General features: G+C 42.3%; 1 protein-coding gene across 1 annotated transcript in view; it reads left to right on the top strand.

Annotated features, from left to right (window-relative positions):
- The window catches only part of LOC136578489 (polyamine-modulated factor 1-binding protein 1-like), a 372,216-nt gene that overhangs the window by 144,193 nt on the left and 209,209 nt on the right, over positions 1–18,814 (top strand). Inside the window, exons 16-18 of the mRNA XM_066578603.1 lie at positions 3,928–4,095; positions 7,716–7,883; positions 14,499–14,630. Of these exons, the coding sequence (XP_066434700.1) occupies positions 3,928–4,095; positions 7,716–7,883; positions 14,499–14,630 (468 nt within the window). The remainder of the gene's footprint in view (positions 1–3,927; positions 4,096–7,715; positions 7,884–14,498; positions 14,631–18,814) is intronic.

Consider the following 18,814-nt stretch of genomic DNA (forward strand, 5'->3'; position numbering starts at 1 on the left):
ATGCAGTTGGTGATTGATGTGCATTGGCAAATGGTGATTACAAGACCCTGGGCCACAAATTGGTCTGAAGAACATTCTATATTATTAGGCTAGATCTTAAAGGAAGCAGCTGAGGTAATTGCTGAGCCGCTCGCTACAATCTTTGAAAATTCCTGGAGAACAGGAGAAGTCCCAGAAGATTGGAAAAGGGCAATTGTTGTCCCTATCTTCAAAAAAGGGAAGAAAGTGGATCCAGGAAACTACAGGCCTGTGAGCCTGACTTCTATACCGGGAAAGATCTTTGAACAAATTAAACAGCATTTATGCAAGTACTTGGATAAAAATGGAGTAATTAACCAGAGCCAGCATGGGTTTGTAACAAACAAGTCATGCCAGAAGAATCTCATTTCCTTCTATGATAGTATCACTGACTGCGTTGATCAGGGAAATGCGGTGGATATATTATATCTCTACACCTAGCTCTACACCTCTTCCCATGACATCTCTGCACCTTTCCTCCAAAACATCACTGACTGTCTGTCCGCTGTCTCTAACACCATGTCCTCTCTCTACCTAAAACTAAACCTCTCTAAAACTGACTTACTGGTATTTCCACCCTCCACTAACTGACCTCATCCTGACATCTCCATCTCAGTGTGTGGCGCCACCATAACTCCTAGACAACATGCCCGCTGCCTTGGGGTCATATTCGACTCTGATCTCTCTTTTACCCCCTACATCCAAACTCTCGCCCGAACATGTCAGCTGCACCTCAAGAACATCGCAAGAATCTGCTCTTTTCTCACTGTAGACATGAAATGTTATCTACACTGATTGGCAGCTTTATTAGAGACACCTACCTTTTCTTGATTCGAACTTTCCCATATGGAAGTTAGACATGTCACCCCAGAGTGCAATATAAAATTAAATGAGTTTTCCGTTGATCAGTTTCAGTGTGAATTCACATTAGAATGGCAAAAACGAGCGATCTGAGCAACTCCCAGTGAGGTCTGGTGATTGTTTGTAGACTAGCCAGAGCCAGGCTTTTAAAAAAGCTACCAACCTTGTAGGATTTCTCATGTAACGATGTTGAGAATATGGCGAGAATGGTTTGATCAAGAAAAAATATTCCGCAAAAGGGTATTCTGTGGACGTAAACTTTTGACAAATGGGGTTAGAGGAGGATGGCAAGAGTTTTTCTGACGAACAGGTGGTGTGCACTCAAGCATACATTGCAACTGAATGCAATAGTGTTCCAAGTAATGTGTTCTAATACACAACTCACCGTTCCTCAGCACAGATGGGCTACACCAGCAGGCAAGCAGTTGAAGCGGCATTGCTGCCTAGGACAAACAGAAAGTCAAAACCCCAGTGGGCAAAAGAGCCAAAATGTGAATCACTTGTCAATGGAAAAACATCACCTGGGCAGATAATTACAGATTTCTGTTGGGCCGTGCTGATCGGAAGGTCAGAATTTGGTGTAAGCAGCATGAATCGATGACCCCTTCCTGTCAGCTGTTCAGTGGTTGTCAGTAACTCCACCTAATTTGCAGCAACAGCAAGCAGCTTCTCGTCCGCATACCAATATTTCATCAGAGCAATTTCAACACCAAGTAGAACCTACGCCTGCGGTTCTGAAGGCCAAAGGAGGTCCAACAAGCTACTAGATGCGCGCCTCTAGAAGGATGAAGAGGCTATTCATTGCACAGTAGATGCAGAACTAGAAAGCGAGCACTAGACCTACAGATGCTCATGTGACGTCTCCGGCGTTCCTCAGCCATCCCCATCACCCCGCGGGGGCACAGAGCAGCCGCAGTACTATGGAGTACTGTAGCCTATGTGTATTTTATTTCGTGAACACTTTTACCTTCTTTTAGTGGTACATTGCACACAGAGCGGGTAAAATCTGGGGCTGTTAATGAACTTTGAATAATGTGCTCAGCAAGCATTTTCTAATTGCAAATGGAATTTCATGGCTTCCTTCGCTGTAAATCAGAGCGTGTGTTTTATAGGGCCCTTTTTAATCCAGGCTTAATACACAATTATTTTTTAATAATCTTCGCCTCAGAACTGCAGCTGTGAGCTCACTCGTTTAAACAGCTGACCGGCGTAAGCCGTTTTATGTTGCTAATATTGCTGGCCATGTCAGGAGCGGAGAGTTATTTTCCTCAGGTGTGTCTGAGTAAGTCTCCTAATTTCATTACTTTTAAAGGCAGTGTGAAAATAAAACATGTCATCTCCCTCGATATTGCAACGTTTGGTCAAATTGAAACGTTGTGTGATTACTTCCTACGCTCGCTCACCACTTTCTAATGGCACGTAGTTGATCAAACACAACTGCGTCTTTAGTCTATACACCAAGCGTTCCTCAAGACATTGCTGCTCTTTGTAATAGCAGAGGCACAAGTACGATCGGGAACCTGAAGGCAACATGTGGTCGACGGCAGTATTCTTTGTATTTTTAAGGACTTTTCCAGCCGTTGGTTCTGCGATTCCACTGAGAAATATCATAAGGTAATAAGGGGAGGAACTACTGGTGCTTCATACAATGAACCCTTGTGGGCCCTTATAATGCACCCAAAAACCTGTTAGTGATGACTTGAGTTGTTAGTTATTCATTGATTTCGGTAGTGCTGTGGAACAAGAGGGCTACGTCGAAATAGACTTTCCCGAGCTGCGTCAAAGATTTCTATAGACTTTTAAACACTAGCAAAAGTGGCTCAGATCATTTATTTTCTAGGAACCAATGCTGGTCCAAGATCGATGATTCCCGCTAATATTATGTCTTATCGCATGTGTGATTTTTAGTTTGGTTATAAAGCAGTGTGAGCTATATATGAAGGCTAGTGATTATTAGGAAATTATGGTACCAGTGTTCTGGTGCCATCACACACACAGCTCTGCTACATACATTGTTCATCCCATACGGCAGCACGGCAGTGGAGATGAAGTACCTGTGATGACATCAGTCATGCTCCGCTCCTGATCACATGACGGTGGTGCTCATCCCGAGTGAATGACTTAAATGCTCCACCCCTGATCACATGGCAGTGACGTCATCAAAGTACGGGATTCTGCTTAACAGCTGCGAACCCATCTCGAAAAGAGTAGTACAGCATCTAGAACCCAGCAGTATTCCTAGTGCGAACCTTGGTGGAAAAAGGGGCAAAGAAACACATAGGAAGCAGGAGACATCAAGGAAGACAGAGAACACACAACAAAAACAGTAGTCAGGATCTGACAACCAAGTAGCAAAGTTATCTGACCCAGAAAGTCAAAGCTCAGCTAAGCCCAGGTCTAGCCATACAGACACGGATTAGTACACAAGAGTATAACCAGAATCATCTGAAAATAGGAGCTGGTATAAAACCCCTAACTGCACACTGATAGGCTGACTGAACTGAAAGACCTCCCGGCCAACCTATCAAGGTCAGGACCTTCTGCCTGTGTAGGAACATTACTGCACAGGCATCTCGGGAAGTTACATGATGACGTCCGCAGGGAGCGCAGCGCCGTGACACCAATCTTTTATTTGTTTTCTGTAAGTATGATTTCTGGTATAATGCTTTAGTATATCACTATTAAAACACTCATTTAATCTGGACATTATGTATTTACTGCAGATAGTTACCATAAATAACACTGAAACATGAAGACATTTTTGCTCCGGTTTCAATAAAGTGTATTCATGCAACCTTGTTTTTTTTTTTATTTGCCATCTCAAGCCATGTTTACACGCTGCAGCTTTTGCATAAAAATCAGGATCGAATTCAGACAAGAGGTTGAATCAATATAGTAAAAAGCATTTCAGCCGGGTAATTTGGCTGTATGAATTCTAAGAGTCATTGTCTCAGTGATTTATGGTGCCGGCTCCTGAGATTCACCTGTAGATGTCTTCACTTATGTCTGTAGAAAAAAAAAGTTTACATCTTGCATTATATCTTTAAGATTAAAGAACAAGAAGATAGAATAATGAAATTGGAGACTGAAATCCACAATTTACAGGAAAAAAGTAGTTCTTCTCAAAGTGATCTACTAGAAGCCCAAGCACAGATGAAAATCCTACTCCTCAATCTTTCTTCAGCAGAAAAACAAATTAAACATTACACAACACAGGTAATTTTTTTTTTCTCATCTGGTGTCAAAATGTTGTGTTGTGGAAGTATAAAATTGCTGCTAGAATGGATATATCAGTGATGTGTTACAGTCTGCTCCCCAGATCCTCCATGTTACTGTATCCTCTGCTGAGGGATAAGGAAAGGCAAGCAAAAAATAAAGATGTAGTCTAATTGAGGGTGGATTCAGACGAACGTATATCGGCTCGGTTTTCACGCCCAGCCGATATACGTCATCTCTCTCTGCGGGGGGGGGGGGGGGGAGCCTGGAAGAGCCAGGAGCAGTTCTCTGAGCTCCCACCCCCTGTCTGCCTCCACCCCGCCCCTCTGCACAATTTGCAATAGGGAGAGGCGGGACGGGGGCAGGGCTAATTCCCAACACTTAGCCCCGCCACCGTCCTGGCTCCATTCATTGCAAATAGTGCAGAGGGGCGGAGAGGGAGGGGGCAGGAGCTCAGTTCCTGCTCCTGGCTCTTTCATTCTCCCCCTCCGTGCAGATGAGGACACCGTATATCGGCTCGGCGTGAAAACCGAGCCGATATACGGTCGTCTGAATCCACCCTAAGATTGAGATGAACAATACTCGGATTGATTTCTATGTACTGTAATTCTGAAGCGGCTCCATTTAACAAAGTTTTAGATTTTTTTTTTTTTTTTTTTTAACCCTGGGAGGTCCTCACTTGTGTGCTCAGCCAGTCAAAACTGAAGAAAACTTAACAGGTGCCCTCAAATGTTTTTACAATATATCAGCTTGCACAGTTTCACTTGTTGGCACAGCAGTTGTGTTATAGCCATTGCTAGTATAAGTCTAGAGAGAAAGTCTAAACCATAGCTGGCCAATTGGAAGTTTTTGGGGAGTTATAGAAAAGCTGGTGCAAAGGAAAGTCTTGGTACATCTTCCCATTTCTTTTAGTCCCCCAGTCTGTTAGCCTCACTACATAATATACTCAAGCACTTTGATCTCTTCTGTCGTCATCTCCTCACCTCTCATCATATAAGACCCCCCCCCCCCCCCCAAATGGCGGCATTGCGCTTTTTTTTCATTTCACCCCACTTAGAATTTTTTAAAGGTTCTTCAGTAAATTATATAGCACGTTACATAGTGCCAGTGCCATTGAAATATATAACTCATCCCGCAAAACACAAGCCCTCAAACAGCTTCATTGATTTAAAAAGTTATGATTTTTTTTTTCAAATATAGGGAGAAATACCAAAAACGGGAAAAAAACAAAACGTTTTAATGTAAAAATACAATGTTCTTATAGGACCCTTTAAGATCTACCCTGTACAAGAGATTTGTAAAAAAAAAATATATATATATCTGATTTAAAGGGGTTGTCTGGGAGTTTAGGAGCAGCAAGTGTTATAAAGCAGAGAATCCAGTATTCAAGCTAATTCACACTAGTGCTAGATGTGTCCTTTTCCTATTATATTCAAGGAGCAGGAAAATGGCAACGCCTGGTCAAACAGGTACGTCTTACGGCAGAACCAAACCTCGCCGAACGGATCCCATTGACTCTAATGGCGTCCATTTGGTTTTCATCCAGCCAACCTGAATTTCACTAGATGACATAATAGTGTAGCAAGCTGCACTTTTTTGTCCTGTTTTTCTCATGGAAATCAGCAACATAGGTTCAGAATAGAACCATCCACACAGATGTGATCAAGTCCTAACTCGTGTTAAATCCACCACCGCCGCAGCATCGGTATTCCAATGGTCCTCGCTATTTCTTGCTTTAAGCCTAAAGGGATTGTGCCAAAAAGGCATCCCCTATTAGAGCATATGAATGTCATAGAGCAGTGTTCCCCAACTCCAATCCTCAGGGACCGCCAACAGGTCATGTTTTCAGGATTCCCTCAGTGTTGCACAGGTGATGTAATTATTGTCGGTGCCTCACACATTACCACAGGTGTTCTTACCATAGGATATCCTGAAAACATGACCTGTTGGTGGTCCCTGAGGACTGGAGTTGGGGACCCCTGTCATAGAAGATACTTCTCTTGGGAATCCCTCTGTGTCCCAAAATAGTGAGTGCCTTCCGACCGGACGGACCTCTGACATCATGTTATTACAGGGCTGTCCATGTCAATGGACATTCTGCCAAAAACTGCATTTCCACTGTAGGGAAATGTCAGGATGGCTGCAGCCTTACTGGCAAAGTCAGCTGTTTGCTGCAGGCGCCAAGTGCGGAACTCTGGATGATCAAGCCCCGTATTACCAAAGGGGTTGGGCTTTCTTGGCATAACCCTTTTCTTTTCCTAAAACTCTCTGCCAACCCCTTCTAAAGTTTTGGGTATGTCTTAAAACTTGCTAGATTTCCCTCAAGTGCACCCTTCATCTTCAGGTCCACAATCTTCTAACAAACCATTACATCTTATGGCATAAGTCCTATCTTTTATGTTTGTGAATAGAATAACTATTAGGAATCACATGTTCACTCTTCATTCCTCGTTTCATCCCTCCTAAACCTCCAGCATTATTCTTTATTATTCATTATTCCAGTAGACTAATTTCTTTTGTTTTCAGGTCACCGAACGTAACGTACAACCAAACCCCGTCCTTTTCTGGTGCGCCGGCTCGGCCCATTGTTCTAGCGGTTTCAAGTTTCTCCTGTCCGCTTCTTCTCGGCTTTTTCTATTCTTGCCAATGAGAGACCTAGAAGGTCCAAGCAGTAGACCTAGGAATATGAAGGTTTATTAGAGATCAATCAAAAAGCAGTGGTGTCGATTAAAAACTAGAAAGCGGACCGATAAAGAGAACTTAAAAGCTAAATGTTTTTTGCTTTTGATGGTGAGAGCTCATAGTTTGTATTCGAAATCTGCGAAATTTACTATTTCTCGACTAAATCTGTGGGGAACAATGATATATTCAGGTGACAGAATAATCCTTCGTATTGAAGCAGATTGTATTTTGGACGCAATTTTATTATAATTCAGTGTGAAATATCTCGGTGGAAATTATTATGTATACACAGAGCCGGAATATGAACACAGTTTTCCTAAAAGTAATCTGTGTCCCAGCTTTATTAAATCCCCCTTGTTGTAGGCGCATCGAGCAGTAGGTAAAATTGGTATTGCAATCTGAATTGTTCACATAAGTAATTTAACAGAGTATCGGAGCTTGTACAGTAATAAGGCTTGTTTTAATCCTCTGGTTGTGGCTCCTGACACCATGAAACTGCACATTGCTTCTGTTTGCCCCTGTGGGGAGGTTAGATGACTGGAGGATTACAAAACCCATGCCTTTTATTATTTGTACAGGCTCTATTCTCTGATAAAAGGAATGAAGAAAAATTGCATTCACACATTTGGCGAGGAACTCCTTACAACTGTATCTTCACACGCAGGTCAGGCATTGGCTGCTACTTTATGTGTGCCCCCGTCATCGGAATAGGAAAACTTAAGAGAATTGTTTAAAGATCCCGATCAGAGTTAAAAAGCAGCTCTGGGCTGTAAAAAAAAAAAAAAAAAAAAGTGAAAAAAAAAGGGCTCAAAGTAGCGAGCGGTTGCTTTTGCCTTCTACCGCAATCACATGGTGATCTTTAAATAATCTCCTAAATGCTATAAAAAAAAGGTTTCTTTAAAAGGTCTTCATCAAACTGCACATTTTTTATGTTCAAGGCTGAATTTTACGAGGAAATGATAGCAAAACTGCAAGAAGATCTGGAACAGTCAAAGAGACACTGCCGAAAATGTACAAAAAGTCTGGAGTCTGCTGAGCAGAACGTTTGTGGTTTGAAACTGGAAATAACTTTATTACAAGCAAATCACAAACAGGCAGTCGAACAGGTAACACCGCCGTAGCCGGCTTTCATCTGACGGGGTTTTGATGTTACAATGCCCGACGTAATTTTTCTACAATGGGTTTCATTTGTGTCTCGAGTTTAGGGTAGGGGAATAATAAAAGTTACATACTGTGAGGATGTGCTTCAATGTAAAACAAGCGTTCTAACATGGCAGCGGGCGGAGAGCTGTTCTTCGGCACCTGTGTTCTGCAACCCATCCTTCTCGCCTGCCAGACCAATGCTCTTCTGTTTCATTGTCGGCTGCAAATACTTTAATAGAGTTTTCCAGGATTGCAGTATTGATGGCCAATCCTGATAGCAGATCGGTGAGGGTCCCAGGACACTTGGCGCCCCCACAGGTGATCAGCTGCTTGAAGGTGCTCAGGGTTTGCATTGCTTACATTACTCCGTACATCTGCACACTGTATGTTTAGTAGCACCGTGCTGGGTGTGTATGGATGTAGGGTATTGCCTTTACCCCTTTCATTCATGACCATAGTAACATAGTATGTTGGGCTGAAGGGAGACAGTGTCCATCTAGTTCAGCCTGTTTCCACCCCCCTTGTTGATCCAAATGAAGGCAAAAACCCCAAATGAGGCAGAAGCCAATTAGCCCTTTTGGGGGAAGAATTCCTTCCCGACTCCATGATGTCGGGCAGAATAATCACTGGATCAGTGTTTGATAGTTCCTACCTGACTTTAAGACCCCGGTCAACAACCCCGCTGGTTATTTAATGTCTATATCCTGTAACATCATAGCGCTCTAGAAAGACATCAAGTCCCCTCTTAAACTCCTCTATGGATTTTGCCATCACCACGTCCTCAGGCAGAGAGTTCCACAGTCTCACTGCTCTTACAGTAAAGAACCCCCTTCTATGTTGGTGATGAAACGTGCTTTCTTCTAGATGTAGCGGATGCCCTCTTGTTACCCTCGCAGTCCTGGGTATAAACAGATCATGGGAGAGATCCTTGTATCGTCCCATCATGTACTTATACATAGTTATTTGGTCGCCCCTTAGCCATCTTTTTTCTAGAGTAAATAATCCCAATTTGGATGCCTCTCTGGGTATTCCAGTCCTCTCATTCCATGTATTAGTTTAGTTGCCCTTCTTTGAACCCCCTCCAGTACAGTGACATCTTTCCTGAGCACCGGTGACCAGAACTGTACGCAGTATTCCATGTGAGGCCTGACAAGTGCCTTATATAGTGGGAGGATAATGTTCTCGTCTCTCGCCCCTATACCTAATGCTCAGAGGTATTGAACCTGTACTCATAGCTTGGAAAGCCCTTACCTTTACACCTAGCACTGGTTAACACATTTAAAAACATTTCTTAACCCCTTAACGACCAATGACGTACCTGGTACGTCATGGAGCGTCGGGGTATGTATGAAGAGAGGTTGCGATGCAACCTCTCTTCATACAGTGCGGGCATCAGCTGTTTATAACAGCTGACATCCGCGGGCAATAGCCGCGAGCGGCCGCGCGGCCGATCGCGGCTATTAACCATTTAAATGCCGCTGTCAATTCTGACAGCGGCATTTAAATCCCCCGAACATCGTTCGGGGGTCCCGCACGGCCCCCCCGCGGTGAGATCGGGAGAGCCGTGCATGTGTCATGGCAGCCGGGGGCCTAATGAAAGGCCCCAGGGCTGCCTTAGCAGACTGCCTATCAAGCCGTCCCCGTGGGGTGGCTTCATAGGCTGCCTGTCAAAAAGCAATATGACGTAATGCTATAGCATTACGTCATACTGCAGGAGCGATCAAAGCATCGCATCTTAAAGTCCCCCAGGGGGACTTCAAAGTAAAGTAAAAAAAAAAATCAATAAAGTTTTTTTTTAATTGAAAAAAAAAAAAAGTTGTAAAAGTTTAAATCACCCCCCTTTTGCCATATCTATTATTAAAAAATCTAAATAATAAATTAAAAATATGTATTTGGTATCACTGCGTCCGTAAAAGTCCGAACTATCAAAGTACCACATAATTTTTCCCGCACGGTGAACGTCGTTCGAAAAAAGAAATGAAGAACGCCAGAAATGCATTTTTTTAGTCACCCTGTCTCCCAGAAAAAACGCAATAAAAAGCGATCAAAAAGTCGTATGTATTCCAAAACGGTACTATCAGAAACTACAGGACATCCCGCAAAAAATGAAACCTTGCTCAACTACGTCGACGGAAAAATAAAAAAGTTATTGCGCGCACAAAATGACCGCAGAAAATAATTGAAAAAAATTTTATGTCTTTAAAAAAAAAAAAGAGGAGTATAGTAAAAAAAACCTATACAAGTTTGGCATCGTAGTAATCGTACCGACCCATAGAATAAAGTTATCATGTCGTTTTTGTTGCCATTTGTGCGCCGTAGAAGCAAGACGCACTAAAAGATGGCAAAATGTCGTTTTTTTTTTCATTTTACTCCACTTAGAATTTTTTTAAAGTTTTTCAGTACATTATATGGTACTTTAAATAGCACCATTGAAAAATACAACTCGTCCCGCAAAAAACAAGCCCTCATACAGCGACGTGGATGGATAAATAAAGGAGTTATGATTTTTTTAAAGGGGGGAGGAAAAAACGAAAATGGAAAAAGAAAAATGCCCGCGTCATTAAGGGGTTAATCATGATGTTTTAGGACATGCGCACTTCACACACCTGTTTACAAGAACTCTTTGGATCTATGGGTTGGCCTTGTTATCCATATAATGCCAAGTTAGTTGCACACTGTCTAAATTCTTTAACCCTTTACTGACAAAGGCTATTTTGACCCCAAGGATGATTTTTTTTTTTTTTTTGATTTACATCTCTACTTTTTAAAAAAAAAAGTTTTTAATTTTCCATCGACATGGCCATATGAGAGCTTGTTTTTTGTGAGGCAAGCTGTAGTTTTTATTAGTTCCATGCGAAGAGTAAATATCATGTATTGCATAACTTTTTTGTTTAGGGTACGGAGAGAAAACACCTCAATTCTGCCAATGTTTTTTTTAACCAATGTTTTTTTTAACAATGTTTATCATGTAACATAAATGACATGATGATTTTTTTCTGCAGGTTGATACTATATACCACAATTGTGTGTGTATATGTGTGTGTGTATATATATATATATATATATATATATATATAAATTTTTATTTTTTTTTTGACATTTGCATAATAAAAAAAAAACATTTTGGTTTTTTTTTTTTTTTTTTTTTGTATTGCTGCATTCAAAGTCCCATAAATTTTTTATTTTTCCATGGGCAAAGCTGCTGTTTTTTGCGTGAAGAGCTGTACTTTTTCTTGATCCCATTTTGCAATACTAATATTATATGTACTCAAAACATGTTTTTTTTTATCAGTTTTATTGCGTTTTTGTAGGAGACGAAATTATCAAAAAAGCATTTTACTTTTTTAAATAGCGTTTGTTATGCAGGATAATAAGTATGCCCAATTTATTGCACGGGTCGTTACAGATGCAGTGATAGCAACATGGGTTTTTAAAAAAAATGTAAACAAAGGGGCAAAGTGTTCAATAAAAGTTTGTTCTTCTTTACTTCTAGTATAATTGTGTTCTGCTATCCCGTGTCTTGCTAATATACTATTTGTAGATCCTGTTGGTATCTTTTCATCTTACATGTCTCTTTTGATGATCTCTTTCTTGATATCTTGGATAGCTTTTATACACGCCACTTTTATCAATTTACATAAGCCTGATGAACATTGGGCCTGTCTGTATGTGAACCCATTTATTCTTGCTGTGAAACTCACCTTTTAGACACTGGGTATTGCAGTTTTTTCCGGACAATTGGATGCCCAACTGTTGATACTATGGCCTATCCTAAAAATATGCCATGTCCTGTATATTCTAATCCTGGAAAAATAGCCCCCCTCTTAATCATGAGACAGGCTAGAATAGAGGCAGGTAGTGACGGCTGTTGCACATCTGCTTCCCATACGGACAGGAAGAACACACCAGCAATTTGATTTTGACACTGACCTTCTGCATTTCCCATCTGTAGATTTCCTAATTCTATCTTCAGTATGTACTGTAACTATCTGCTTTGTATCTCTACATTCAGTTCACCTATGTGTTTCCCAACTGTAGCCTTGCATAGTATCAGAGCCATGTTGAGGAGGGTGTTGTATGTCATGACCACCACACACAACCAGCAGCGACCACTTTCCTTATCCTCTTCTACTAGGCTTTGTCTTTTCTGAGGCCCGTGCCGCATCATCTCATTTGGCACATTACATGGACCTGTAAGGTGGGAGTATGTGCTCATTCTGCCTCTTAAAGGGCCAGCACATGCAGCTACTTCTTCGCCCCAGTGTCTTCCAGCCATTCTCAGGTAATGTAATACACTTCCCCTCACCAGAAGATACCTGAGCAATAGTTTTCTAGTGTTACGGTGAAGGCGTTTCTGCGTATTGCTTATTTCTTCACCTGTTTAATGACTATATTTTGCCTGAATGACTCCTGCCTGACCTGCTGCCTGATTTACCATATCAGCATTGCACAAACTTTGCCCAAGATAGGCGCCGCTCACAATGCAGATACAGGCTGGAGGCTAACGTTGAATGCATTATTGGTCTACGTGTTTCTGAGCCGGATTGGCTTTTTCATTAGGCCTCTTGTGGAACATAAATAATTAGAAGAATTAAAACTCCTGCAGAAAGTGGGAGGAGCTTGATGCTTGATGTCACAGTAATCTCCACCAATCACTGTGCATCAGCGTCGGCTAATGCAAATGATGCTACTGAAAGATAATGCATGAAACAAAAGTAACAATAATTGAAATGACCCGTGAAATTAATATTTGTACAGAAACACAAAGAATAAAAGAAGCGGAGTAAAAAAAAAAATCAGTAAATACATAAAAAATTAAATAGCAATAGATAAAAAACTGCATAAAATCATACATATAAGCAGATAAAAGAATTGCCGTGTGACTATGGGGTCTGGTTTTTGTTCAGTTGGATTAGATTTTGGATATTAATTTTTCCTGCCCTCTAACATACATCTACGCATTTCTTGTTTTTATTATGTGCGTCATTATTAATTTATTTTAATCTGATTTTTATATATCAAAATTCTTTTATCCGCTTGTATGTGTGATTTTTATGCATTTTTTATCTATTGCTGTATAATTTTTATTGCTTTGTTGATTTTTTTTTTTTTTTTTACGGTTTCTTTTATTTTGTGTTTCTGATACGTCGTAAAAACATTAGGTTCACATGTCATTTTAATTACTGTCATTTATTTTTCTTCTTGATTTATGTATTGGCATCAGAGGCACTGAAGCACGCTGATTGGTGGAGATCGCAGTGATGTCCGACACCAAGCTCTTCCAATTTTTTTTTTTAATTCCTTCTATAATTCATGTTATGTAAGTGGCCAGATGAAAGAGCCGATCCGGTTCAGAAACAAGTAGCCCAATAAAGCATTCCAGGTTGTTCTCTATCCTGTATGTTCATTGTCAGCAGCGCCGATCTTTTCTTATTCTTCTCCATTTGTATTCGCGCTAACGGTCATGTGATCAGCAATCTGGCAGGAGGGGGCTGCAGCTGCCAAAAAGCTTTTCAGTGTGATGCGCCACCAGCGCCACAAGTCCAAGCGAGAATCTTTTTCCTAGAATATCCTTCTCTCCCATATCCTGTGATGCCTGCACCATGCAAGCGCTGGTTTCTGTTGTAATGAAACTAACATGTTCAAGACGCCTAAGGCTGGGTTCACAAGGGACGGATTTGCTGCGGAATTTCCGTGCGGATTGTCCGGGATTAGCCCGCAAAGTGGACAAGATTTAGCAAAAATCTCATCCACACGTTGCGGCCAAACCGTGCAGAAACGGCCATGCAGCTATGGGGAGAGATGGGCGCAGTAGAAATACAGGTGGCGAGGCCGCTCCAAAACACACAGCTGTGGTTTTCAGCGGAATTCTTGTGGCTTTTCGGTGCGGCCAATCAGCAAAAATTCCACTGGAAATCCGCCCCGTGTGAATCCATCCTAAGCGCCAAATATTGTAGATCAGCTTTCAAGTATTATAAGTTTCATACAGAGTTATGTTAAAAAAATTAAAAAAAAAGAGCAAATTTGGGGATTCAATTAGAAACAAACTACAAAAGACGGGTACGCTATTCTCACATCACTGAAAATAGGAAGGTTCAAAGTTTTTTGACATACCGTTGAGTTACATTTTCGGCCACACTGCAGTGCTGGGTGCCTTATTTACAGTTTTATTGTAACAGTGGATTCACATTGAGCAAACTCAAGAAGAACAAATGAATTCTTCTGTGGAGTCGTGCTTGTCCTATAAACTGTAAGCAACAAGAAGCAGCGCTGCGATGTGGCAGAAAATGGAACTTACTGGTATGTCATAAACTTTGAACCTTCCTCTTTTCACTGTTGTGCGGATTGTACACCTGTTTGTAAATTAAATCCCCAAATCTGCTGCTGCTTTTTGAACACCCCTGTATATTCAAGAACACTTAGATACATTCATGTGGACGTCTTGTGAAATTGGTTCAAGGGCAATGCCACACTTTTTGGGAATGTGCACCTCTGTCACGTTACAGAGAACAGCAGTTACAAGAACACATTTTGTTTGCATGGGATAACTCATTAATTGTGTTTCATCTCGTTTCTAGCTGAATGCGAAGACAAAAGAGGTCTCTGTTCTCAGTGCTGAATTCAACGAGCTGAAGGAAGAACTTTCTAAGTTAAAGCAAGAATCCAAAGCCCCATTGTTAAAGCTTCAGTGTAAAAGTACCAGAGAGGAGGTAACGCTGCCTTATAGACAAATGTTTACAATCATTACCAAAATTAAAAAACCCTTTCTAGTTTTTTTTTTGTTTCTGAGACAAGTGGATTTTTCTGCCTAGATGCTTAGGAACTCCTCCATCTGTTATCTAATTAGGCGCTGCAAAGCTTGCAGAAAAGTTGGGGAGTTTGCTAGAATTATTCTCTTGACTGAAACTATTAAGGTTGGATTTCTCTCCTGTGACTTCAACGATTTATTGTTGCCTTCTAGAGTTATCAGTCGCGGTCTTGAAGGGGTTAAATAGCACCAGATTTGCAAGGGGGCAAGCGTGTTTCATCTGTACTTTTTAGCTGATATCGGGAACTTAATGAGTCCTAATTCTAAACTTTTTTTGTAACGTTAAAGGGGTTGTCCCGCGGCAGCAAGTGGGTCTATACACTTCTGTATGGCCATATTAATGCACTTTGTAATATACATTGTGCATTAATTATGAGCCATACAGAAGTTATAAAAAGTTTTTTACTTACCTGCTCCGTTGCTGGCGTCCTCGTCTCCATGGTGCCGACTAATTTTCGCCCTCCGATGGCCAAATTAGCCGCGCTTGCGCAGTCCTGGTCTTCTGCTCTCTTCAATGGAGCCGCTCGTGCAGAATGCAGGCTCCGTGTAGCTCCGCCCCGTCACGTGCCGATTCCAGCCAATCAGGAGGCTGGAATCGGCAATGGACCGCACAGAAGAGCTGCGGTCCACGGAGGAAGAGGAATCCGGCGGCCATCTTCACAGGTAAGTATAGAAGTCACCGGAGCGCGGGGATTAAGGTAAGCGCTCCGGTAAGCTTTCTGTACGTCCCTGCATCGGGGTTGTCTCGCGCCGAACGGGGGTGGGGGGGGGGGGTTGAAAAAAACCCCGTTTCGGCGCGGGACAACCCCTTTAAGACAGTTGGCTAACCTCCTGTGAATTTAGACCTTGCAGTGTTTTCAAGACTTAAAGGGGTTGTCCCGCGAAACAAAGTTGGGGTATACACTTCTGTATGGCCATATTAATGCACTTTGTAATGTACATTGTGCATTAATTATGAGCCATACAGAAGTTATTCACTTACCTGTTCCGTTGCTAGCGTCCTCGTCTCCATGGTGCCGTCTAATTTTCAGCGTCTAATCGCCCGATTAGACGCGCTTGCGCTGTCCGGTCTTCTTTCTTCTGAATGGGGCCGCTCGTGCCGGAGAGCGGCTCCTCGTAGCTCCGCCCCGTCACGTGTGCCGATTCCAGCCAATCAGGAGGCTGGAATCGGCAATGGACCGCACAGAAGACCTGCGGTCCACCGAGGGTGAAGATCCCGGCGGCCATCTTCGCAAGGTAAGTAAGAAGTCACCGGAGCGCGGGGATTCAGGTAAGCACTATCCGTTTTTTTTTTAAACCCCTGCATCGGGTTTGTCTCGCGCCGAACGGGGGGGCTATTGAAAAAAAAAATAAACGTTTCAGCGCGGGACATCCCCTTTAATAAGCTAATAAGCAAAGTGTTCGGGCCTCGGAGGTCGTAATGTTGGAACAGGACACAGACCAACACGCTTAATTGTATCAAAAATGAGAACGGAGTTGCAGTCATCTCTTAAAATGTACCTTATGCATGTAATTATCACTAACCGAAAGCATGCTAGTAATTAGTGAGCTGCGGTCCCGGATTGTCTCCTGGGGCAACTTTTGGAAAAAGTCACATAAAGTAGAAAGGACTCACTGACACCAAGTTACCAGTCATGTCTTTGAGTCAGTCTTGTTAGTTTCTGATTTCTTTTTATGAAAGCTAGGCAGTGATTGGTGTCTTCAAGATGATGGCAAAATGTCCAATTGTTGTTCAAAGTATTGCATTTGGGTTGTCATTGCCACAAAACACGGTTATTAAATGCCCTGAACTCCTGTTCCAATTTATATATATGTTGCAATGTGTTTGTAAAAATGTAGGCCTTTTCTATTTCAACCTGACAGTTCTTTTTGTTTTTTCAATCTAGATGTTAACATATAGAGCAAAATGTAAAAAGGGAGCAATGGATCTGTCAGTAACATAATGGCCACTTGTCACCTACTCACAAATTGTAACCAATTCTGGGGAAAATCCTTTACATGGAAGATCCAATAGGAAGCTGTCGAATAAGACCGGATAGGTACTCAGCAAATCTAGCAGTGTTTGTGCTCGGTGTAGTGGAGGAGACCTGTCTGTTGGTACTTGTGGACCGCAGCGAGCAGGTTAGCCGCTGCTGATGGATCTTATTACGGTTTCTAAGAAAACCCAGGGAAAGCCTAGATCTGCGACTAGCAAATTCTTGATTCTCCTGAAGATAAATGGATATTCGTGCAGTCTGATAGAAGTGTCTCAGGAATTCATGTTTTAATGATCAGGACATATTAAAGTTTTGAAGAGCCAATCAAAGCCGAAACCTATTGAGTGAAATGCACAATTGTGCACTTAGTCTTCCATTGACTAATGATGACTGTGATGAGCGGCAGGCAGCTGCATCATGACGAGTAAACTCATCATGCTAATTGCACAGGTACTGCTAATGTGATGTAAAATCAGGAGGGGGCAATTGCTGTAATACATAATAGCAGCTTCGCTCTAACTGTGTATATAAAAAAAAAAACCCTCTGATCTCCACGGTTTACACTTTGTATGCTGCGATCAACAGGGCATAGAAAGCAAATCGGGGTCCATTGATGTATAATGGGCCTGTCTGACCATGTTCCCAGTTGTTGGGTATGCCCTCAACTGTTGGGGTAATTAGCAGTACACTGACTAATGTACTGGCATATCCTTATATATCGATGGCATGGCGTATTGGCGATAAATCGGCATGCTGGGAATTTAAAATCCTCACCGCAGGTCAGTTTACGTTGGCTTTATAAGGCCGGCTGCACACAAACGGGTCGAATTCCAAATGCGGGAGCCCGCAGTGGACTCCAACCCTCTGCCCAGCCAGCTTCTGCGTGGACCTGCTTCTTGTCTTCTTTTCCTGTACTGCAGATGATCCGCATGCGCAGTATAGTTTGTGTTCTTTTTTTGTTTTTTTTTAATCCCTGCTTTTTCCGCTCTATCGATAGGCGATGATGCGGAAACCCGCGACCTTTCCGCAATGTCAATGGAAGCCGTCTGCGTAGAACCCGCTCAAAAATGGAACATGATGCGATTTTTCCTCCGTGAGCGGAAATCACTATTGATTTCCACTTGTGTGCAGGAAGAAGCGCTTTTTCATAGCATGTTATGAACGGTATTTGCGGTATTCGTTGAAATCTTATCCATACTGCTGGTACTGTGTAATGCTGCCAGTCTGTTGCAGAAAGTCTATAGCAGTTCTGTTAAGTGTAAACATATCATTAAAATGGAGACGCAACTCAGCCCATTCTTCACTTACACTTCATAGAGTTCATTGCTTAACACCACTCTTCCCTCTCCACCATAGTCTTCGTTCACACAACCTCCACTTGACTTCTGTCTCTCTTCAGCAACAAATGAAAGAAATGACCAGCAATATTTTTCTAGTACTCATTGTATTTTTTCGCACAACTGGCTTTAATACATATATACATTAAACGATGACTGCATTAGGAGCACCTAGGCCATTGTACTAGGCCATGCCAGGAAAATGCTCCCCAGACCATGACACTACCACCAGCGGCCCGTTGAATCCCAACGGTGCACCCATGGGAAACGGATTAATGCTGTTTATGCCAGATGTCGACCTGGCCAACCACAAGGTTCTGCAAGAAATGTGACTCCTCACCCTAAATGACCTTCTGCCACGTGTCCAAGGTCCATTGATGTCTTTTCTTGGCCCATGCAAGGTGTTGTTGTCTTTGATGTGGGATTATCGGGGGTTCCCTTGTCTGTCTTCGGCTGTTGAACCCCAGTTGATACTGTTTTATAGCAAGTGTGAAGGCCCCCTAAGAAAAGTACCTAAAGCTTTGGTCTTTTTGGAACAGCTGAAGGTGTTATTTGTTTTATGGTTTCTGACTCTGCACCCTTCACTCCTGACCTCAATTTGTTGTATTCACCATTCCCCTGTCTGCTGCCTGCCATGGCCTGTTGTACTGTGCTGAACCTGGTATCATAGAACGGTAGAGTTGGAAGGGACCTCCAGGGTCATTGGGCCCAACCCCTGCTCAGTGCAGGATCACTAAATCATCTCAGGCAGATGTCTATCCAGCCTCTATTTG

Source organism: Eleutherodactylus coqui, chromosome 9 (genome assembly GCF_035609145.1).
Source record: "Eleutherodactylus coqui strain aEleCoq1 chromosome 9, aEleCoq1.hap1, whole genome shotgun sequence".
Taxonomy (NCBI): Eukaryota; Metazoa; Chordata; class Amphibia; order Anura; family Eleutherodactylidae; genus Eleutherodactylus; species Eleutherodactylus coqui.